This window comes from Chlorocebus sabaeus, chromosome 6 (assembly GCF_047675955.1).
Source record: "Chlorocebus sabaeus isolate Y175 chromosome 6, mChlSab1.0.hap1, whole genome shotgun sequence".
Lineage (NCBI taxonomy): Eukaryota > Metazoa > Chordata > Mammalia > Primates > Cercopithecidae > Chlorocebus > Chlorocebus sabaeus.
Genome location: NC_132909.1, coordinates 7235143 through 7257941, shown reverse-complemented (window position 1 = coordinate 7257941; position 22799 = coordinate 7235143). Strand labels below are relative to the sequence as shown.

General features: G+C 50.3%; 1 protein-coding gene and 1 long non-coding RNA gene across 5 annotated transcripts; one reads left to right on the top strand and one right to left on the bottom strand.

Annotated features, from left to right (window-relative positions):
- Nucleotides 1-34: 34 nt before the first annotated feature.
- Nucleotides 35-8103, bottom strand: KLK15 (kallikrein related peptidase 15). Of its 3 annotated transcripts, XM_007997700.3 has the most exons (6): nt 7629-8081; nt 5925-5998; nt 2375-2525; nt 1627-1910; nt 1370-1506; nt 35-698 (listed from the first exon to the last, which is right to left on the bottom strand). In XM_007997700.3, the coding sequence occupies exons 2-6, from the start codon at nt 5965-5967 to the stop codon at nt 546-548; spliced, it is 768 nt and encodes a 255-aa protein (XP_007995891.1). In that variant the 5' UTR covers nt 5968-5998; nt 7629-8081; the 3' UTR covers nt 35-545. The 3 variants fall into 3 exon arrangements, 2 of the variants coding, with proteins under 2 accessions (XP_007995891.1, XP_037847926.1); XM_037991998.1 differs by lacking the exon at nt 1370-1506 and having other exon boundaries at nt 7629-8095; XR_005238371.2 differs by lacking the exon at nt 1370-1506 and having other exon boundaries at nt 602-698; nt 1508-1910; nt 7629-8103.
- A 2684-nt stretch (nt 8104-10787) lies between these two features.
- On the top strand, nt 10788-22587 carry LOC119621775 (uncharacterized). Of its 2 annotated transcripts, none has more exons than XR_005238373.2 (3): nt 10788-11687; nt 12831-13054; nt 21842-22587. It is a non-coding gene; the product is annotated as an uncharacterized lncRNA (long non-coding RNA). The 2 variants fall into 2 exon arrangements; XR_005238372.2 differs by lacking the exon at nt 21842-22587 and adding an exon at nt 14073-15357.
- The last annotated feature ends 212 nt before the right edge of the window (nt 22588-22799 follow it).

Here is a 22799-nt window from a genome sequence, read left to right as displayed (position 1 = left end):
AGGTCCTACAAGTGGGATCCAGAGATAGAAGGTATTTACTCAGTGCCAGACACTATTTTAATCAGTTCAGAGGAATCATCTCATTTAATCCTCAAAATAGCCCTTTGAAGTCAGCAATAAGATGGTCTCATTTTACAGATGGGGAAACCAAGGCCAAGGGAGATTGGGCCTCTTGTTCAAGATCACACGGGTGGTCATGTGTGTTGAATGAATGGAGCCCTGCTTCAAGCCGCTTCTCCTCACCTAGGGATCGGGGTGGTGGGTGAAAAGGAACAGTGTACAGTGTCTCTGGGTTTCCCTTTGACCCCAGAAAAAAGTCACAGAAATTCCTACAGAGAAACTTGGATCAGTGCTTTGTTATCTTGGCATTAAACAGGTGACCTTGAGCGCCAGCTTTGTCCTCAGGTGGGACAATCCTTGGCTAACATCTGGGCCTTGGACAGGGTCTTGGGGGACGGCTCCATTCTGTTCCATGTCAGGTGGGGCTGCTGGCCAGCTGTGGAGGCCTCTGCTCAGTCAGGGGCACAGGTAATAGGCCAGAATAGTCAGTTCCTCTTCATGGTTTCCCTGATCCACTTCAAGTAGTGGCAGACTTTGGTATAGACACCAGGCTTGGTGGTGTTGTCACAAGGGACATCACCCCAGGACACAATGCCCTGCAGGACGCCCCCACAGACCAGGGGTCCCCCGGAGTCACCCTGTGGGGAAAAGATGGGGTCTCAGGTTGAGTGAAACCTCCTGGATTCACTGCATTCATCCTCATCCTAATCACCATTTGCAATCTCACCCCAAACCCAATCCATCCCCATCCCAGGGAATCCCAACCCAACTCAGTTGGGATTGTCCCAGTTTATCCCAAACGGAGCCAACCCAACCCCAACCCCAGTTCAACACAGCTCAATACAACTCACCCAACCTATGTCCAATGCCCCATGTAACCCCAGTGCAACTGAACTAAATTAAATCCAACCCAGCCCACATCCTCACCATTCGAAATTAAACCAAACCCATGCCCATCTCAAAATCCAATCTCAATCTTCGTGTCTTCTGCATTCCAAATAAAATCGACCTCATCCCAATTCGATCCTAACATATTTCCCACCCAAAATCAAACCAAAGCATTCCCATTCTCAGCCCCAACCCATGCCATCTCAAACCAACTATCACATTATCCACCTCAAACAACGCAATCCCCACCTATAACCCCAACTCCAACCTCACCCCTATTCTAACTTCTCTTCCCACTCCATCTCCAAGCCTAACCCTGGCATCTTCTCTGGCCCAAAGCAAAGAAAATACAACCCCATTCGGACTCCCACACCTGTCTCCATCCCTCTTTTTCCGCCTAAGGGCCCCTCTGGGCTCTGACCTCACAGGATTCTGCGCCTCTGCCCTCCGCGCCTGCACACACCATGGTGTTCGTCAGGCGCCCTGGGTAGCTCTTGTCACAAGACGTGTCCGAGATAATGCTGATGTTGGCACAATGCAACGTATCTGGGAGACTCACTGGGGAGGACAGCGGACTTGGAGCAGATCCATACATTCTGGCCCTTCTCCCCTCCGCCCAAGAGCCCTGGAGCATAGGATTCCTTGAGGCCTCGCATCCAGCTCCATCCTTTCACGCACCTTGTGACTGGGGGCTCCGGGTGGTCCCAGGCTCGATGTGGGACACCAGGCCCCAGCCAGACACCACACAGGCCTCCCCCGGGTGGGGGCAACGCGTGGGTAGCACCACGGGGCGCACCTGGGGGGTCAGGCGTGCGGGCTGGACTAGACGCAGCAACATGATGTCGTGGCGGTGGCTGCGCGCTTCGTAGCGCGGGTGTGGGATGACCCGAGACGCGGTCCGTAGTTGCTCTGGGCCATCGCGCTTGCGCAGGTTGTGCTCCCCCAGGCGCACTCTCATGAAGCTGTGAGGGCGAGTGGTTTTCCCGCCAGGGGTTACCCGCAAGTAGAGGACAGAAGGATCAAAGAGTGGGCAGCCCGAGGTCCCCCGACCCTTTAGGAATCTCGACATCCCATTACCTTTTCCCAAGACCCTGAAGCCAAAATGCTCCTCAAGGACCAACGAGTCTGAAGTCAGGCGGACTCCTAGAACTCTATCCCCTCCAACTACTCCCAGCCCCCTGCTGGTCTCTCCCTGATTCCAGGATTCTCTAGAACTGAGGCTCAAAAGCTGGAACTAGTCTTCTCCTTACCCCTTCAGAGATCTAAGGCTTTGAAACACACACTCCCCTCTCACCCAGAGGCTTGACATCCAGCCTCCTCGTCTTTCAGAACCCAGGAGTTCTGGCGTCTGCCTCCGTCTTCCCCCAAAGCTAGGAGCTCTTCCCCGCACCAGGCTCCCTCAGGACCCTGAGCCCTGCTTTCATACCGGGTTTGGCAGTGGGCCGCAGATAGCACCCAGTGTGGGGAGATGAGGGAAGCGCCACAGTTAAAGCGTCCACGCTCGTAGAGGGCCACTTGCCATGGCTGGGAGTGGGGTGCACACTCGTCACCTTCCAGCAACTTGTCACCATCCTGGGCTGCTAGGAGAAGGGGTAGAGGATGCCTGAGGACAGGGACCTTTGCATTGCCTCCTACACCTTCCTTGCACCCTACCCTAACTACTATATGCCTATGCCTTTCCTCTAACTTCTCAAGATACCTTGCGCTGTTTTTTTTCTTTTTTTTTTTTTTTTTTTTAAGACCGAGTCTCACTCTCTTGCGCAGGCTGAAGTGCAGTGGCCTGCTCTGTTGTTTGTTTACAACCGCTGCCTGCTTTCTCCAAAACTCGAGCCCCCACCCCATTTGCTATAAGACTCGGGGAGAGACAGGAAGGGGAACAGACCAGAGGGCAAGAAGTCCTCTGTGGTTGGGGGTGGAGACAGGGGCACTGGATACAGGTTCAGACAGTGGGTCACTTGAAACCAATCCTTCAAGTTCACCAAATTGTCATTGACATCAAACGGATGTGGCCACTCAGTATGTGTGACATAGCCTTGGCCCCAGAGTCTGGACATGTCAGCCAAGTTCATTGTGCAGTATGAGTCCCAGATGTGACCATACAAGGTCATGGACATGCATACATGCACATCTAGCTTCCAAACTTAGGTACAGCTATGGATAGGACTGGAAGCTGAAATTCACTTGCAGGCACATGGGTTGCAGCTTCAAGAATCACAGCACAGGCTGGGCACAGTGGCTCATGCCTGTAGTCCCAACACTTTCGGAGACCGAGGCAGGTGGATCACCTGAGGTAAGGAGTTCGAGACCAGCCTGGCCAATATGGTGAAACCCCGTCTCTAATAAAAATACAAAAAATTAGCTGGCATGGTGGCGGGTGCCTGTTATCCCAGCTACTCTGGAGGCTGAGGCAGGAAAATCGCTTGAACCCGGGAGGCGGAGGTTGCAGTGAGCCGAGGTTGCTCCATTGCACTCCAGCCTGGGTGACAAGAGTGAAACTTCATCTCAAAAAAAAAAAAAAGAAAAGAATCACAGCACGGATGTTCATATGTGTATATGAATATGGATGGTTAAGACATGAATACACACACACACGCATGCACAAACACATACACAGAACTGGATATGGTTCAGACCTAAATTCAACATATCTAGTGTGGGTCTTGGCATCCGGTGTCACAGACACTTCCATATAGGGTCTGGACAAAGAAGGGGTCCTTAAGCCTGGGTTCGAATGTACTAGCTGTGAAACTTTGAGTAAGTTATTTGACCTCTCTGTGCCTCTGTTTCCTCATCTGTAAAATAAGGATTGCTGTAAGGATGAGGTAGGAATGTGTATGTGTGTGTGCATGTGTGAATGTATGGTGAGTGATACCTGGCCCATTGTAGCTACTTAATAAATATTAGTTGTTTTTTACAAATGACACCTGGATTTAGTCATAGGGACATACTCGTGAAAGTTTAGGTCCATCCTGAAGATGGCCAAAGTAAGTCAGACATCTGCACAGACCTACATATAATAAATAGTTAAGGTTGGCCAGGTGTGGTGGCTCACGCCTGTAATCTCAACACTTTAGGAGGCCAAGGCCGAGGTGGGTGGATCACCTGAGGTCAGGAGTTTGAGACCAGCCCGGCCAACATCGTGGAAAACCCTGTCTCTACTTAAAAAAAAAAAAAAAAATACAAAAATTAGCTGGGTGTGGTGGTGCGTGCCTGTAACCCCAGCTACTCGGGAGGCGGAGACAGAATTGCCTGAACCTGGGAGGAGGAGGTTGCAGTGAGCCAAGATTGCACCAATGAACTCCAGTTTGGGCGACAGAGCAAGACTCTGTCTCCAAAAAAAAAAAAAAAAAAGTCAAGGTTAAAACCGTGATTCACCCACAAGCCGTTTTCTAGAGTTAGAGCTGCAGACACTAATCCAGAAGGCCAGCTCTCAGATGTGGACTTGCTGTCTGGGACAGCACTCAGACATGGGGCTCGGCATTCAAGGTCAAAGACATGCAGCCGCAGCCAGAGGCAGCCAGGACAGGACCTATTTATCCATCTCCGGATCAGCCCCCAAGCCAGATCTGAGGCGTTCAAGGTCACTGATTGGGTTTCACATATGGGGATCTGGTTCATGCATGTGGAGAGGATGTGAACATACAGGGCCTTGTATACCCACTGCGCACGTGCGTGTACACACACACACACACACACACACACACACACACAGAATGGCATTATGCTTAAGGACATAATTAGAGACATTCAAGGTCACAGGACCAGGACCCTCTCCACTGGTCAATGGGGTTGTGTCCCCTCAAGGTTGAAGCCATGCACACCCCCAACCACACAGGGCCAGGATGTGCACAGCCAGACCAAATGCCCACAGTCTGCCCATCACAGTCAGGAACTGGGCCAAAGGCCCCCGTGAGACCATGAATGCGGATGTGGTAGACAAGGGGCTTAACAAAGGAAGGGTGAGGTCGTCCTCCGAAGGGCGGAGGGTATGGACTGAACAGCTGGGCACCGAGGCTGCACCTGACCAGTCCAAGCCAGAGGAAGGTGGAGGCCCCAGCTGGGCACAGCAGGCAGGCGGGAGACAGGTAGGTGAGTGCACAGAGACAGCCAGAGGGGAGGCTGGAGGGTGGGGGTCTGAGGGGCCCTCAGGAGTGCGGGTCATTTGTGGCAGAACGTTAATGAAAGTCTACCCCCCCTCAATTTCTCCAGAGGAGAGGCATCAGGTTACAATTAATTTCTTGGTGTGTGGCAGCTGAGTTCAGTCTGGAGTTTGCCTGCCACCCAGGGTGACCTTGATGTGGCCATCCCTCTCTGAGCCACAGCCCCTTCCCTTGTCAAATGAGGTCGGTGGTGCCCACCACACATAGACGTTGTATGGAAGCTCTAAGCACCATGCCTGGCTTGCACACCTGAAGGGGCACTACCTGGGCCAGGCTTGTGCTCCTCTCTCTCACTCAACCATGTTTAATCCCCTCAAAGACCCTGTGAGAGACAGGCAGTGGCAGGCGTGGGACTCAAGCTGGAGTCTATCTGTGCTCTTGGCCTCTCAGTGCTTGTCTATTGCTTACTATGTATATTACCTCTGTTATGCTATTGAGACCTCACCGTTATTGTCTCAAGCGGTGCTGTCTGATAGAGAAGACACTCGAAGCCCAGAGAGGTGAAGCAGTTCCCTCAAGGACACACAGCAAGGAAGCCGCTGCCCCAGGACTCAGCTCAGGTTTGTGTAACCCCAGGACCGTGTTCCTTGTCATGGGCAGGGAGAGGCCCCAGGCAGCATAGCGACTCCAGAGCAGCAGCACCAGCCCCTGATGGTAAGGGCTTAGGGACATTGGTGCAGGTGGAGGTGGAGGGTGAAGGAAGGATCTTTAGTGGTCTCTGGGTGAGGTAGGGGCTGGCAGATCACTGGGCCCAGACATGCATGGGAAGGGGGCACCTGCTCCCACAGACCTGGCCCTCTCCTAGAGCCACCTCACCTGAGGATGCCAGCAGGAAGGAGAGAGTGAGGAGAAGCCACATTGTGGAGGAGGGACCAGGGTTCCGCTGCAGTCTGGGGAGGGAGGGAGAGAATCCAGGTGAGGCAGGACCCTTCTGCCTCCACCAGGATTCCTCTAGACACAGACTTATCCCACCCACTGTTAATAAATTTCTTCTGACCACCGGTAACCCCTTCCTCCAACCCCAGTCTGTGCTTCCTTCTTGGTCCCCCATCTCTGGAAGGTTTACTCTTCCTTAGGCACTGGGACAGACCCCATCCCCCCTCCTCCACCTGTCAGCCCCCAGCACCATGCTACCAGCCCCTGGATCTCTCTCCATCACCAAGGACCCCTATTCCAACCTCTTTTTTTTTTTTTTTTTGAGACGGAGTCTCACTCTGTCGCCCAGGCTGGAGTGCAGTGGCACGATGTCGGCTCACTGCAAGCTCCGCCTCCCAGGTTCATGCCATTCTCTTGCCTCGGCCTCCCGAGTAGCTGGGACTACAGGTGCCCAACACCGCGTCCGGCTAATTTTTTGTATTTATTTATTTTTTTTTTAGTAGAGACGGGGTTTCACCATGTTAGCCAGGATGGTCTCAATCTCCCGACCTCGTGATCCACCCACCTCGGCCTCCCAAAGTGCTGGGATTACAGGCGTGAGCCACCATGCCTGGCCTATCCCAACCTTTTATCTGGCCTTTTGGGTCCCCCTCCAGTCCAGTCCCCTCCACCAGCCTGCCCTCCACCCATGACCCCAAAGGATCTTTCCACATCTGGAGCTGACTGTGCCCCTCCCCTCCCCTGCTCACCACCCTCCGTGGATCCTTAGCACCACCAGGATAAAGTCCAGCCCTTCAGCCTCAATTTCTTTTTTTTTTTTTTCTCTCTCTCTTTTTCTTCTTCTTCTTTTTTTCTTTTCTTTTCTTTCTTTTTTTTTTTTTTCTCTGAGATGGAGTCAGGCTCTGTTGCCCAGGTTGGAGTGGAGTGGCATGATCTCTGCTCACTGCAACCTCTGTTTCCTGGGTTCAAGCAATTCTCCTGCCTCAGCCTCCCAAGTAGCTGAGATTACAGGCATGTGCCACCACGCCCGGCTAATTTTTGCAATTTTAGTGGAGATGAAGTTTCATCATGTTGGCCAGGCTGGTGTTGAACTCCTGACCTCAAGTGATCCACCCGCCTCAGCCTCCCAAAGTGCTGGGATTACAGGCGTGGGTTGCCTGGCCCCAGCCTCACTTTCAAGGACAAAAGTGGCTTCTTCCCTTCCAGCCCCTCTGCCCGGGTCTCCCATGACCTTGTCCTAGACGCAGCCAGTGCTGCCATTTTTCCTCCTGCCATTTCATGCTCAGGCTGTTCCTCCCACCACATATCCAACGCCATTCCCTTCCAGCCCTGCTTCCCCCTTGAGGCCTTTTCTGACCTCCCCGAACCTCAGTGGTGTCTGCCTCCCCCTCTAGACTGGCAGGTCCCGAGGAGCAGCTGGTCTGACTCCACTCTGGGTCTCCAGTACTGCAGGGCCCTGCCCACGAGAGGCCTCAGGAAGCTTTGGGAGTGAATTAAAGTCTTTTTTCCCCATCTCTTCCAAATTCATCTTTGTCCTCTGAGACTCTGCCCCACCTCTTCTGGGAGGCCCCAGCACCTAACAGACGTCTCCCCTGAATCCCACAGCACCCATTCTGCCTGCATGACAGCACAGGTGCCCCATACTTGCTGAGGTCTGGCCCATTCTTTTCCCCATCTGGGGGCCTTGAAGATGGGGCTCAGGTCAGGTTCTTTCTGTGTCCTCAGCACTGCCCCGCCTGGGGCCTGGTACACAGGAGGCCTCCGGGAGCTTGTGCTGAACTGACTTGAACCCGTGATCACTCCTGACCACGTTCTTGGCTCTGGTACAAGCGCTTCAGGGACGTCCTCCTGATCCACTCCATCCCCCTCCCTCCACTGCAGCTCTTTCTGGCCACTCCAGGACATTTTCTTGGTTCAGGTTCAATTTGGGGCATTGGTAAAGGACACATGGATCTACCCATGCCCTTGACACTCAGTTCTCCCAGGGTGGTTGATGTTTCCCCTTGAGACCGGGGCACAGTGAATCTCCCCTTTGCCCCTCCCTCCAGTCTTGTCTCAAAGCTCTCACCTCCTCCAGGTCATCCAGCAGCATCTAGGGTAGCTTGGGTGCCAGAAGAAAGGAAGCAGGCACCAGGGTGCCTGAATTTATAAGCTCCCAGTCCCAGCTGGGTCTGGGGGTGTGGTGGTGTAGGGTGGGGTGGGAGGTGGCTGAGAGTCAGGTTTACAGGCAGAGACGCCTTGGTGGCTGGTGGGGTGGGAGACTTGGCCTAATGAGCATTTATTAGGTTGAAGCTGTTGTCTGAGTCCACAAGGAGGAATTCTCCACCAGGGGCAGTTCCTCAAGGGGGAGGGGACAGGAGGACAAAAACAGAAATTAGGAGGAGATCAAAAGACAGAGTCTGGAATTTGGGGTCTGGAGTGTGGAAACTGGATCCTAGAGTCACTGTTCTGGGGCTTGGGGCAGATTTCTGGATCCCGGGTTCTGGATCCAGATCTTCGGTTCTGGATCTGGGTCTTGGATTCCAGATTTGGGGATCTTGAGTTGGAGATTAATGACCTGCAGTCTGGAATGTGGATTTCGAAGTCTGAGTTCTTGGGCTTGGGGTCTGGAATCTGGATCCTGGAGTCAGGCCTTTGAGTGACAGATCTTGAACCTGGATTCTGAATCCTGGGGCATTCGAATCTAGAGCCCAGAGTAGGAGCCTGGAATCTGGTGTTTGGAATCTGGCACTTGAGGCTGGAAACCTTTGCACCTGCTATGAGAAGCCTGGGGCCTAGACTACAAATGGTAGATTTGGGATTTTGAATTGTGGGGTCTGGATTTTTTTTTTTTTTTTTGAGATGGAGTTTCACTCTTGTCACCCAGGCTGGAGTGCAGTAGCGTGATCTCAGATCACTGCAACGTCCGCTTCCTGGGTTCAATTGATTCTTTTGCCTCAGCCTCCTGAGTAGCTGGGATTACAGGCGCCCGCCATCACAACCAGCTAATTTTTGTATTTTTAGTAGAGAGAGGGTTTCACCATGTTGGCCAGGCTGGTGTTGAACTCCTCATCTCAAGTGATATGCCATCCTTGGCCTCCCAAAGTGCTGGGATTACAGGCATGAGCCACCGTGCCCACCTTGGGGTCTGGATTCTACAGGGTGGATCTAGGCTCTGAGCTTTCAGGGGTAGACTTTGGAGCATAAAGTCTGGAGTTTCAAATCTGTGTTTTGCATTTAAAAGCTGGGCTGTGGCTGCCCAGTGACTCATGCCTTTGAGAGGCCAAGGTAGGAGGATTCCTGGAACTGAAGGGTTTGAGACAAGCCTGAGCAACATAGCAAGACCTCATCTCTACTAAAAATCAAAATACATACATACATACATACATACATACATACACACACACATAAAATTTAAAAAGGCTGGATTGAGAGACAGGGATCTGGTTTTCACAATTCTGAGACTGTTAGAATCTTGACTCTAGAGTCTGAATTTAGAGTCTGGGAAACTAGGGTCTCTATTCTGGTCCTGTAGTCTTATTTCTGGGTTCTAGAGCTTGAACTCTGGATTCTGCATTCCAGAGGTTGGAGATGGTCACTGAGATGACCCAAGGCTTTGGGTATTTGAGGCTGGCTTCCAACGTCTCAGAACCCCAGAGGGCCCCAAGCGGTTGTCTAGAGTCTATTTTGGCTTAATTAATGAGGAGGTCCCGCAACAGGAGGGACTGACCTCAGGTCACCAGTGAAGGATGGGACCTGTTGTAAGCGTGGTCTCTCCCCATGTGTGGAAAGCCTTCATCTTTATGGGAAGGAGTCATCACATGGGATTCAGCCATTCTAGAATTATAGGCCCCTGGAATTTCTAGAATATCAGACTTTCAGATTCTAAAATCACAGGCCCTAAGACATTCTGGCAGTCTAGGACACTCTGGAACGTAAGATTTTAGAATAGCCTAAAACCACAGAGCTCTAAACACTCTTGAACCTTAGAACACTGGGCGCTCTGGAGTCCCCAGAAACCTCATGCATTCTAGAACGTCGGGTCTCCAGACATTCTACAAGCCCAAACCGGCAGACATAATAGATTCCCAGGTTGGAAGCTCTTCTAGAACTCCTATGTCCCTTTGCCTCCCTCCCCACAAATTCATGCTCAAAGTCTGCGGCCTCACCCTGGGCCACCGCTTCAGCTGAGCAGCCCTGTTTATGGAATGCGGCTGCAGGCCATTCCCCCGCGCCAAGTGCTCTCTTTGCAGGATCTCACTCAGTCTCCGGGCAGCCCTGTGAGGTGGTTGTGTTAGTAACCTTATGGCTTCCTGCTGAATATGGAGGAAACTGAGGCCCAGACAGGGGGCAGCACAAGCAAGGCTCCTGCGGAAGCGAGAGGCCACGCGGGAGAGGAATCAGTGTTCCGACTGCGGAACGCCGGGTGGGCCAGTTCGCCGCCCCCCCTGCAGCCGCCTCCCTCTGTTGGGGCGCAGTGGTGACAAGGGGAAGGAGCCGAGCCCCTGGAGCTTCCTCGGTGCCAGGTCTGTGTTAAGCGCTTTCCGTCACGATCTCACGTGCTTCTCCTAACCAGCCTAGGCAGGTACTGATGAAGTACCCCTGATACAGACGGGGACACTGAGGTCACTCCCGCTGCGCGGAACCCAGGCGCGAACCCAGTCTGCGCACAGCTCCCTGGAGGGCGTGCAGCCAGCGGCTCCCGCAGCCCCGCCCCCACGCAGTGACGTCAGAGCCCCGCCCCCGCCCACTGTGGCCGGCTCCCGCCCGCGCGATCGATATCCTCCTGGACGAGTCCCCGGACGTCCTTCACCTCCACCGCGGCCTGGGTCCCGCCCACCACGGCCTGAGTCCCGCCTTTGCCCCACTCCTCCTCTTCCTGAGAACATTCTCTAGGAGTCTTTCATCAACTCCCGTGGTTCATCCACCCACCACGCAGGTCTCCTCCATCTGACCCTGAACTCCGGCTTGGGCAGCCACGTGCTCCTGTGCGTCCCCTGCACCAGTGTCTCTAGGCCCCTCTCACTCACCGAGTCCCAACTCATTGCTCTATTTCCCCAAACCCTCCTTCCCTGTTCTTCCATGTTCTCCATCTCAGGGGCAGCGTCACCAACCACCCAGTTATTCGGCCAGACGCCCTTGGCACGTACCTTGCCCCATCTCTCCCCTTATCCCCTACAGCCCATCAGTCCCCAGCCTTGTGCCTTCGGCCCCTGCCTCTCTCTGCCCCGTCCCCTCCTCTCTGTCCCCTTGGCCTGGCTCCAGCCCAGACGTCCTTCTCTCTCTCTGGACCCTCGCCCCTCCTGTCCTGGAGGACAGCCTCCTGTCGGTCACCACGTGGCCCCAGAGGGTCTCTCTGCACTTGGAGCTCGCCCCGCCCCTCCCCTGCTCACAGCCTTCCCTTGCAGCTCCCCGTCACCCCTGGGCAAGGTCCCAGCTTCTCAGCCTGCAGTTTGAAGCCTTTTGAGACTCCCCCGCTGGAACAAGCCTCCCCTCAGACCCCCTTCTCAGGGGGACTGCAGACTGCCCACCTCGGGAGAGGGACTGGACTCGTGGTGCCTGAAGGGGCTCCCCATGAGGTGCTAGCCCTCCTCTAACTTAGTCTCACCATAGCCTCCGTTCTTTCTGGGACCGGACAAGCTGCTGTTTCAGGGCGCTGGGTCTGGATCCAGACAGCATGGGCGCAGATCTCTGTTCTACTACTTACTATTTTGGGAGACCCTGGTAAGTAGCTTTTCTTCTCTGTGTCTCAGTTTCTTATCCTTAAAATCAGAGGATCCCCTCGTAGAGTTTTTCGAGGAGTAAACGACTTAGTTTGTGTTAGGAGCTCAGAGCATATAGTCAATTACGACGATTCATTCATTCTACACATGAACAGATGGGAGTGCGGGGGCCATTGGTGAAGGTCACCCAGGCTGCAGAAGTGGAATCAAGAGAACGGCTCTCGGGGTCCTGGTGCCCCTTGTGAGAAGCGTCAGCCCTATGCGTGTCAGGTGCTCATCTGTGAAGTCTTCGGTTGGGGTGGGGTGGAAATGGGAGGGACCTCACAGGGGTTGGATGAGGTCATATCCGTGGAGCAGGTGTGCGAATCATAAAATCAGGCTGACGCTTGCAAGACCGGTTAACATGGCAGGTGATTCAAATGTGGCCGCTGGAGCCAGGTGGCCCGGGTTTGAGTTCTGCCTCTGTCCCATAATACTGTGCACCCTCAGGCAAGTCACTTAGCCTCTCTGTGCCTCAGCTGCCTCACTATCAAGTGGGGGTAATAATTGCTCCTCCCTCTTCTGTAGGAGCGTTTTGTGGTGTTCATGCTTGAAATCTGTGCCTGGCACTGAGTGAGTGCTGGGCCATTATCAGTCTGTCCTATGGCCCTTGGGAACTGAACGCTGGGGAAGAGTGGTTATGTGGGGTGTTTCTCAGATGACACAGTTGGGCAGCAGCAGATTCGGGACTGGAAGAAACCACTGTGGGTTTTTTTTTTTTTTTTTTTTAATTTTTATTTTTAGACAGAGTCTCCCTCTTTTTGCCCAGGCTGGAGTGCAGTGGCACAATCTCGGCTCACTGCAACCTCCGCCTCCCAGGTTCAAGTGATTCTTCTGCCTCAGCCTCCTGAGTGCTGGGATTACAGGCACCCACCACCACACCCAGCTAATTTTTGTATTTTTAGTAGCGATGGGGTTTCACAGTGTTGGCCAGGTTGGTCTTGAACTCCTGACCTCAAGTGATCCACCCACCTTGGCCTCCCAAAGTGTTAGGATTACAGGTATGAGCCACCACGCCTGGCCAGAAGCCACTGTTTTGATCTCCCAGATGTGGTATCTTTTTCTGAATCCCTGTGACCCCTTTATCAAGACCCCTGTTTTACAGATGGGGGAGCTGAGGCCCCGGGAGAGGAAATGGATGTGTGAGACCCTGGAATGAGAGTGTGATGTCAAGCAAAGAGAATGCCACACACAGCCGAGTTCTTCTCTGAGACTTTGTTTCCTGGGCTGTGCTAGGGGAAGCTGGAGGGGAGGAGGCAGAAAAACCTGCATCTTCTCTTCTTTTGTCCTGCCAATAGGTGGCACCAACTGTGCATTTGTTCATAGGAGGTTTGCGTCTGGGTCTGAGGGAGGAGGGGCTGGGGGCCTGGACTCCTGGGTCTGTGGGAGGAGGGACTGGGGGATCTTAGGGAGGAGGGGCTGGGGGCCTGGACTCCTGGGTCTGTGGGAGGAGGGACTGGGGGATCTTAGGGAGGTGGGGCTGGGGCCTGGACTCCTGGGTCTGTGGGAGGAGGGACTGGGGGATCTTAGGGAGGAGGGGCTGGGGGCCTGGACTCCTGGGTCTGTGGGAGGAGGGACTGGGGGATCTTAGGGAGGTGGGGCTGGGGCCTGGACTCCTGGGTCCCACACTCTGGGGCTGGGAGAGAAAGGCCTGCCCTGCCTGCTTCTTCCTTTGTGTGTTCCACCCCCGCCCATAGACCTCTTCTCCAGAGTCCTGAGCCCCCAGCCCACTTTCCAGCTCCGTCCTCCTCCCTTTCTGGAAGCTTCCCTTCTGCATTTGTTCATAGGAGGTTTGCTCCTGGATCTGAAGGAGGAGGGAGTGGGGTCCTGAACCCCTGGGTCTAAAGGAGGAAGGGCTGGGGAGTCTGAGGGAGGAGGGGGCTGGGGGACCAGACTCCTGGGTCTGAGGGAGGAGAGGCTGGTGCCTGGACTCCTGGGTCTGAGAGAGGAGAGTCTGGGAGCTGGGATTCTTGGTCTGAGGGAGGAGGGACTGGGGTCCTGAACTCCTGGGTCTGAAGGAGGAGGGGCTGGGGGGTCTGAGGGAGGAGAGAGCTGGAGAGATGTGTCTCTTCTCCCTGCTGTGACTGCTGCTCATTTTCCCCATGTCTGTGTTTCTGCTCCCCTCTCCCCGTGATCCTGTCAGCTTCTTTTAGTTTTTATTTTTTAGAGTTGGGGTCTTGCTGTGTTGCCCAGGCTGGAGTGTCATGGTGCAATCACAGCTCACTGCTACCTCAAACTCCTGGGCTTAAGCGATCCTCTGGTATCAGCCTCCTGAGTAGTTGGGACTACAGGTGTGTGCCACCATGCCTGGCTAATTTTTAAGTTTTTTTTTTTTTTTTTTTTTTAGAGATGGGGTCTTGATATGTTGTCCAGGCTGAGATTGTTTGTAAGATGTCATCATGGAACACCCCACCTCCCAGTGCGGGAATGCTGGCTGTGGTATTGCCAAGAATGATGTTTATTGCAGCACTATTCCCTATAGCTAAGATCTGGAAACAACCTAAGTGTCCATCAACAGATGAATGGATACAGAAAATGTGGTGCATATACACAACGGAGCACCATTCAGCCATCAACAAGAATGACAGCCTGTCATCTGCAAAATGGATGGAACTGGAGGTTATGATGTTAAGTGCAGTAAGTCAGGCACAGAAGATAAACTTCACAGGTTCTCATTTATTTGTGGGAGCTAAAAATTAGAACAATTGAGTTGCCAGGTGCAGTGGCTCACGCTGGTAATCTCAGCACTTTGGGAGGCTGAGGCGAGTGGATCACCTGAGGTCGGGAGTTCAAGAACAGCCTGGCCAACATGGCGAAACCCCGTCTCCACTAAAAATACAAAAATTAGCCAGGCGCAGTGGCGCGTGCCTGTAATCCCAGCTACTCGGAAGGCTGAGGCACAGAACTGCTTGAACCTGGGAGGAGGAGGTTGTGGTGAGCCAAGACCTCGCCAGTACATTCCAGCGACCTGGGAGACAGAGCGAGACTCCATCTCAAAAACAAAAAACAGAAAACAAAAACAAAACCAACTGAGTTAATGGAGATAGAGCGTAGAAGGATGATTATCAGAGGCTGGGAAGGGTGGGGGTGTGTGGGTAGTAGGGAAGTGCGAACAAGGAACTAGAGTAAGATCTAGTATTTGATAGCACAACAGGGTGACTATGGTCAATAATAATTTAGTTGTGCATTTAAAAATAACAAAAAGAATGTAATTAGATTGTTTGTAACATAAAGGGTGAATGAGGTAATGGATACCCCATTTACCCTGATGTGATTATTCCACATTACATGCCTGTATTAAAATATCTCACACACCCCATAAATATATCCACCTACTATGTACCCACAAAAATGACAAATTAACAAAAAAGAATAATGTGGCTGTTACCGGGTTTCAGCTCCACCCTCGCTGTGTGTGTGGTACGTTGTGTCCCCAGCTCCTTCTCAGTGGTTCCTGGAGAGCATTACCATGTGTCACTGTCCACTCTCCCAGGGTGGACCCCACTCTTCCTCCATCTCTGCATCCCACAAATAACATGTCCCCCCTTATGTGTGTCTTTGCAGAACCAGAATGAGATGATATTACCGGAAAATGCCAGCGTGCCCCTGGGTGGGTGGAGGAGGGTGGGGCGGGTGGAGGGGACGAGTTTGCCCCATTGGGGAACCACTGGTCTATCCCTGTCACTGAAGCTTCCTTTCTCCCCTGCACCTGACTCCACACCACAGGACGCAGGTCAGGAGGGCTGGTGGGGGCTCTAGCCTCGGCCAGATGGGTCTCAAGATGATTGTTTACTGCAGGAGCATTCACCTTTTTAGACGGGTGCTTCCTGTCTAGAGAAGGAGACATGGGAGAGCTGGAGAGAGAAGCCTGGAGGAATGGGGACCGGGCAAAAACAAAGGAAGGCGGAGTCGGGGAGTGTAGAAGAGATAAAGTAAGGACTGGAGTGAGGAAGAGGCGTCAAAGACGTAGGGAATGGTGAAGGCAGAAAACGGTGAGAAACAGGGAGTGAGAAGATGGCATGAGACAGACAGGGTCAGGCCAGGCGTGGTGGCTCACGCCAGCAATCCCAACGCTTTGGGAGGCTGAGGTGGGCAGATCACTTGAGCTCAGGAGTTCAAGACCAGCCTGGCCAACATGGTGAAACCCCATCTCTACTAAAAATACAAAAATTAACTATGCATGGTGGCACGCACCTGTAATCCCAGCCAGTTGGGAGACTGAGGCAGAAGAATCACTTGAACCTGGGAGATGTAAGTTGGAGAGAGCTGATTCTGGCACCACTGCACTCCGGCCTGGATGACAGAGTGAGACTCAGAAGAAAAAAAAAAAGAGAGAGAGAGAGAGAGAAAGGAAGGAAGGAAGGAAGGAAAGAAGGAAGGAAAGAAGAAAGGGAGAAAGAGAGAAAGAAAGAAAGAGAGAGAGAAAGAGAGAGAGAAAGAGAGAGAGAGAAAGAGAGAGAGAGAGTGAGAAACAGACATGGGAAAGAGGAAGGGAGAGAGAACAGAACCAGGAAGTGAGTGAGAAATAGACAAATGAGGCTGTGTGCGGTGGCACACGCCTGTGGTCCCAGAAACTCTAAAGGCTGAGGTGGGAGAATTGCTGGAGCCCAGGAGTTCGAGACTAGCCTGAGCAGCATAGTGAGACTCTGTCTCTACAAACAAACAAACAAAAATGAGCTGGGCATGGTGGCACGTGCCTGTAGCCCCAGCTACTGAGGAAGCTGAGGCAGGAGGATTGCTTGAACCCATGAGTTCGAGGTTACAGTGAGCTATTATTGTGCCACTGTATCCAGCCTGGGCAATGGAGTCAGACTGTCTCTAAAATGAATGAAAAAAAAAAGCAAACAGGTTGGGCGTGGTGGCTCATGCCTGTAATCCCAGCACTTTGGGAGGCTGAGGCAGGTGGATCACTTGAGGTCAGGAGTTTGAGACCAGCCTGGCTAACATGGTCTCTACTAAAAATACAAAACTTAGCCAGGTGTGGTGGTGTGTGCCTGTAATCTCAGCTACTTAAGAGGCTGAGGCAGGAGCATCGCTTAACTCGCGGTGGGGTGGAGGTTACAGTGAGCCAAGATCACACCACTGTACTCCAGCCTGGGTGACAGAGTGAGACTCTGTCTCCAAAAAAAAAAAAAAAAAAAAAAACAAACCGGGGCTGGGTTTTGTATCCCAGACCAAATGCCTGCACTTTGAATGCCTGGTTGGGAAGCCTGAGATTATCCTGTGGGGAAGCATCAAGAGTGTGAACTGAATGGTGTTAGGAGACAATTATCCATGGCTCTCTTACCTTTCTGCCTGTCTCCTGAAGAAGGTATTAGCCACTTTTTAGTTCCGGACTGTCTTTTTATGGGTGTTTCTCTAGAGCATCAGAACATGTTTGTTTACTGTCTTAGACAATAAAGATAATGTCCTTCCATAATGATTTATTTATTGGCTGGGATAGTAAATACAGTATGTCCTTCCAGGGCAGGTGGATCAGCAGTCCAAGATAACAAAGATAATATCTCCCTGAGGTCGAAAGTCAGGCAGATTTCCTTGCATCTCCCTTATAAGCTTGAAGATCTGTAAACACATGTAAACAGAGGTTCCCCAGCATTGACACAAACCATGTGAGCACAGCATATGCCTGAGCCACTCCGATCATCCCTGTAGGACCTAGGGGGCAAGGTGAGCCCATTTGAACATGAACCTCAAGCTACCTGCTGTCCCATGAGTAATAAAGTCCTTTGTCTCTGACCCGGAGTCTTTGTGTGCTCTACCAATAGTTTCACTGGATACAAAATTCTTGGCTGATAATTGCTTCGTATGAGGAGGCTAAAGGCAGGACCCCAATCCTTTCTAGGTTGTGGGGTTTTTGCTGAGAAATCTGCTGTTAATCTAATAGGTTTTCTTTATAGGTTACCTGATGCTCCTTCATCTTGACTTTGGATAACCTGATGACTCTGCACCTAGGTGGTCATCTTTTTGTTTTGTTTTGAGATGGAGTCTCACTCTGTCGCCCAGGCTGGAGTGCAATGGCACGATCTCGGCTCACTGCAACCTCCACCTTCTGGATTCAAGTGACTCTTCCGCCTCAGCCGCCTGAATAGCTGGGATTACAGGCACGCGCTGCCACACCCGGCTAATTTTTTGTATTTTTAGTAGAGACGGGGTTTCACTGTGTTAGCCAGGATGGCCTCGATCTCCTGACCTCGTGATCCCCCTGCCTCAGCCTCCCAAAGTGCTGGGATTACAGGCATGAGCCACCACACCCGACCAGTGGTCATCTTTTTGTAATGAATTTCACAGGCATACTTTGAGCTTCTCGTATTTGGATATCTAGATCTCTAGCAAGGCCAAAGAAGTTTTTCCTTGATTATTCCCCTCAAATATGTTTTCCGAATTTTTAGATTTCTGTTCTTCTTTGGGAACATGAATTATTCTTAGGTTGGTCATTTAACATAATCCCAAACTTCTTGGAGGTCTTGTTCATTTTTTTAAAATTCTTTTTTCTTTGTCTTTGTTGGATTGGGTTTATCCAAAAGTCTTGTCTTTGGGCTCTGAAGTTCTTTCTTCTACTTGTTTGATTCTGTTGCTGAGATTTTACAGTGTATTGTGCATTTCTCTCAATGTGTCCTTCATTTCCAGAAGTTGTTATTGTTTTTGATTTATGCTATTTCTCTGGAGATTTTTCTGTCCGTATCCTGTAACACTTTTTAAATTTCTTTAAGCTGACATTCGTCTTTCTCTAGTGACTCCTTGAGTAGCTTAATAATTGATCTTCTGAATTTTTTTTCTGGCAATTTCAAAGATTTCTTTTTGGTTTGGATCCATTGTTAGTGAGCTAGTGTGATCTTTTTGGGGTATTAAATAACCTTGTTTTGTCATATTATCAGAATTGGTTTTTTGGTTCCTTCTCATTTGGGTAGACTATGTCAGAAGGAAGATCTGGGGCTCAAGGGCTGCTATTCAGATTCTGGATTTAGCTACCCAGTGGAGCGTCTGGGCTCTGGGCTGGTACTGGGGAGTGTCTGCAAAGAGTCCTGTGATGTGATTTATCTTCAGGTCTCTTAACTGTAGATATCAGCACCTGCTCTGTTGGAGGTAGGGGAGTAAAGTAGACTCGCTGGGGGTCCTTGGTTGTATTATTTTTTAGTCTGCAGGTTTTGTGTTGGTTGGCCTCCAGCCAGGAGGTGACACTTTCAAGACAGCATCAGCTGCAGTAGTACAGGGAGGAAAACGGCTTGCCCTAGGGTCACCTGGATAAGTATTCGAGTTTCTCAGGTGGTGGATGGGGCCAGAGAACTTCCAAGAGATTATGTCCTTTGTCTTTGGCTACCAGGGCAGGTGGAGAAAGACCATCAGGTGGGGGCAGGGTTAGGCGTGTCTGAGCTCAGACTCTCCTTGGGTGGGGGTCGCTGTGGCTGCTGTGGGGATAGGGGGTGGTTCTCAGGACAACAGAGTTATGTTCCCAGGGGGATTATGGCTGCCTCTACTGCATCATGTGGGTCACCAGGAAAGTGGGAGAAAGCCAGCAGTTTCAGGGCTCACCCAGCTCCCATGCAGCCCAAAAGGCTGGTCTCATTCCCACTGTGTGCACTCCCTACCAATGCACAGTTTGTTTCCAGGCAGCGAGTGAGCAGGGCTGGGAACTTGCCCCAGGCTGCAAGCCTCTCTGCTGAGAAAGCAAGCAGGGCTTTCAGGTTTCATGCCTCCCCACCTGCTGCAGCTTCTGTGCTCACGTCTGCACTCACAGTTCACCCCCATCCATGGAGTTCTGTACAGGAAACTTCGTATTCAGTTGAAATTGTTACACAGTTCAGCTGGAAGTTTCCTTCTCCCTGTAGTCTTTCCCCAATTCCATTGGCAGTGTCAGTTCTCTGAGCCCAAGTTAAGCCATCATATCCCCTGTGACCTGCACGTATACATCCAGATGGCCTGAAGTATCTGAAGAATCACAAAAGAAGTGAAATTTAAAATGACCTGTTCCTGTCTTAACTGATGACATTCCACCACAAAAGAAGTGAAAATGGCCGGTCCTTGCCTTAACTGATGACATTACCTTGCGAAATTCCTTCTCCTGGCTCATCCTGGCTCAAAAAGCTCCCCCACTGAGCACCTTGTGACCCCTACCCCTGCCCGCCAGAGAACAACCCCCTTTGACTGTAATTTTCCTCTACCTACCCAAATCCTATAAAACAGCTCCACCCCTATCTCTCTTCGCTGACTCTCTTTTTGGACTCAGCCCGCCTGCACCCAGGTGATTAAAAAGCTTTATTGCTCACACAAAGCCTGTTTGGTGGTCTCTTCACACGGATGTGTGTGAAAGGCAGCCCTCCCCAAGGACCCCTGTGAGACAAAGTCAGAAATGACTTCCCTGGGGACCAAGAGTACCCTCAGGGCTCTTCCTGCTGCTTCCTCTACCCCTGTATTTTGTTCAGCTCTCTAAATTCATCTTAGCTCCAGGTAAGGTCAAATCCTTCTCCCATGATCTGGACCTTCAGATTCCCCAGTGAGGATGTGTGTTCAGGGGCGGATGATCCCCCTTTCACACTTTCACACTTTGGGCAATGACAGTTTTTCAGCTGTCTCCTGGAGGCTGCCTCAGGAATTTGCTTCCTTCAAAGGGTCTGTGGGTTCTCTTGGCTTTCCTGGTATGTTCCTGCAATAGTTCTTGGAGCAAAAATTCAAGATGTGAGTCTCCACATGCCGCTCTGTCCATCTGAGTGGGAGTTGCAAGTTAGTCCTGCTTCCTAGCCACCATTTTCTCCCCACATTAGCTTTTTGACTTTTCTTTTTTATTAATTGCCTGTTAATATGCTTTGTCCATTTTTTTAGGGGTTGCTCTTTTGTTCATGTCAGAAGTTTCTCGTGCCTTCTAAATAATGATCTCTTTGGTTTTGAATGGGGTATATGTCATCTTTTATAAATAGAAATTCTGAATTCTTATACAAGTTTCTGGACGACAGTGCCCTCTAAGCAGAAATTCTAAATTTTCCTTTAATGAAGTACATCCAAATTTTGGTCTATGATTTGTGCTTCTGAAATTGTGTCAGGAAGCCTTTTCTTTGTGTTAGATAACAAAGGTTATCTCCCATATTTTCTAGCCTCTCTAACCCTCTCTCTTTGTCCATCTGTTTCTGTATCTCATCCCATCTATACAGCTATTCATTAATTTCTCGTTTGATATTTGCTAGTTGTCACAACTGTGACTTGACAAAGATAACATAAACTCATAATAATATCCCTCAATAAGAAAAGGAACAATAAACTAATGTCATTAGCTTATAAACCATGTTAGATTAGTTGGTGGATCAGAACACTTGAAATGTCCTGAAATCTTTCTGCTGACATTTGAAAGAAACTTACTATTATTTCTCCCCAAATTGGGCAAAAATCCTGAACAAATCATATGAAATTTAAATAAATAAAAACTTTGAAGCTGAAAGAAATGTTTCTAAAGGATTAATAATGAAAAACAGATTTTGATCAAATATGATAAAAATTAAACTATTTTTCTTCCCCTAGAAAATGAGATTACAGGCCAAGTGTGGTGGCTTATGCCTGTAATCCTAGCACTTTGGGAGGCCAAGGCGAGTGGATCATGAGGTCAGTAGCTCGAGATCAGCCTGGCCAACATGGTGAAACCCCGGCTCTACTGAAAAAATACAAAAATTAGCTAGGTGTGGTGGCATGTGCCTGTAGTCCCAGCTACTCGGGAGACTGAGGCAGAAGAATTGCTTCAACCTGGGAGGCAGAGGTTGCAGTGAGCTGAGATCGCACCACTGCACTCCAGCCTGGGTGACAGAGTGAGACTCTGTCTAAAAAAAAAAAAAGAAAAGAAAATGAGATTACAAAATCATTTGATCATAAGCAGAGATAATTGAAGAGTATGAGGACAAAGGAATCTAGGAGAAAAACTTTACAAGGCATTTAAGACAATTGCTAAGTTAAAAAATTATGCATCTTCTAAATTTTGCATTGATTTTGGTATTGTGTACTCTTTTAAATAGTTCCTGTATTATTCCTTTTATCATTTAGATTTACTAGTTACATTTGTTATTTCTTTTCTCATTAGAATAATCAGGGTTATAACTAAGTTTATATTAAGAATCTTTTATTTTGTTTTTTTTCAAGAAGCTGAAGACCTTAGAAAACCTGATCAACATGAAGTGTGGCATGAAGTAGTACTCGATAAAGAGAAAACGTGATGGTAATCTTGAAGAAAAACACCATATTCATCCCTGTATTTCCTTCTGTGTCCCTCTCTGTCCCTGGGGGAGGGCTTCTCTTACCATCTCAGGCTGTCATTGTGGGGATTCTGGAACTCTGGAGTGGAAGGATTCCCAAGACCTTTCCAGGGGTCTGAAAGGTCAAACACTAGTTTCATAATAATCTGTACACATTGTTTTCTTTTTTTTTTTTGAGATGGAGTTTCACTCTTGTTGTCCAGGCTGGAGTGCAATGGCACGATCTCAGCTCACTGCAACCTCTGTCTCACAGGTTCAAGTGATTCTCCTGCCTCAGCCTCCCGAGTAGCTGAGATTACAGGTGCCACCACGTCCCGCTAATTTTTGTATTTTTAGTAGAGACGTGGTTTCACCATGTTGGCCAGGCTGGTCTCGAACTCCTGACCTCAGGTGTTCTGCCCACCTCGACCTCACAAAGTGCTGGGATTACAGGCGTGAGCCACTGCACCTGGCACCTTTCTCACTCTTGGTCTCTCATAAGCACAAGGTGGAATTTTCCAGAGTCTACATGATGTGATATGGTAGCAAATTAAACCCTAAAGCAGATGTGAGAGTCCAGCTGTCTTCTATTAAGCCAGACATTAAAGAGACTTGCAAAAGCGTATAACGTTTTTTCTCACTAGTTTTTTGTCTTAAAATATAGCTGTTTTTCATTAAAATATGTTATGTTAACGTATATTTGTTATTGCTATTTAAAAATAAATTAATAACAAAATATTTGAAAGATTTCTCAGTTTTAATATCTACTGTGGAATGTATCAATAGATATAGTTAATTATTGGGAGCAGGCCCCCCAAAATCTGGCCATAAACTGGCCATAAACAAAATCTATGCAGCACTGTAGC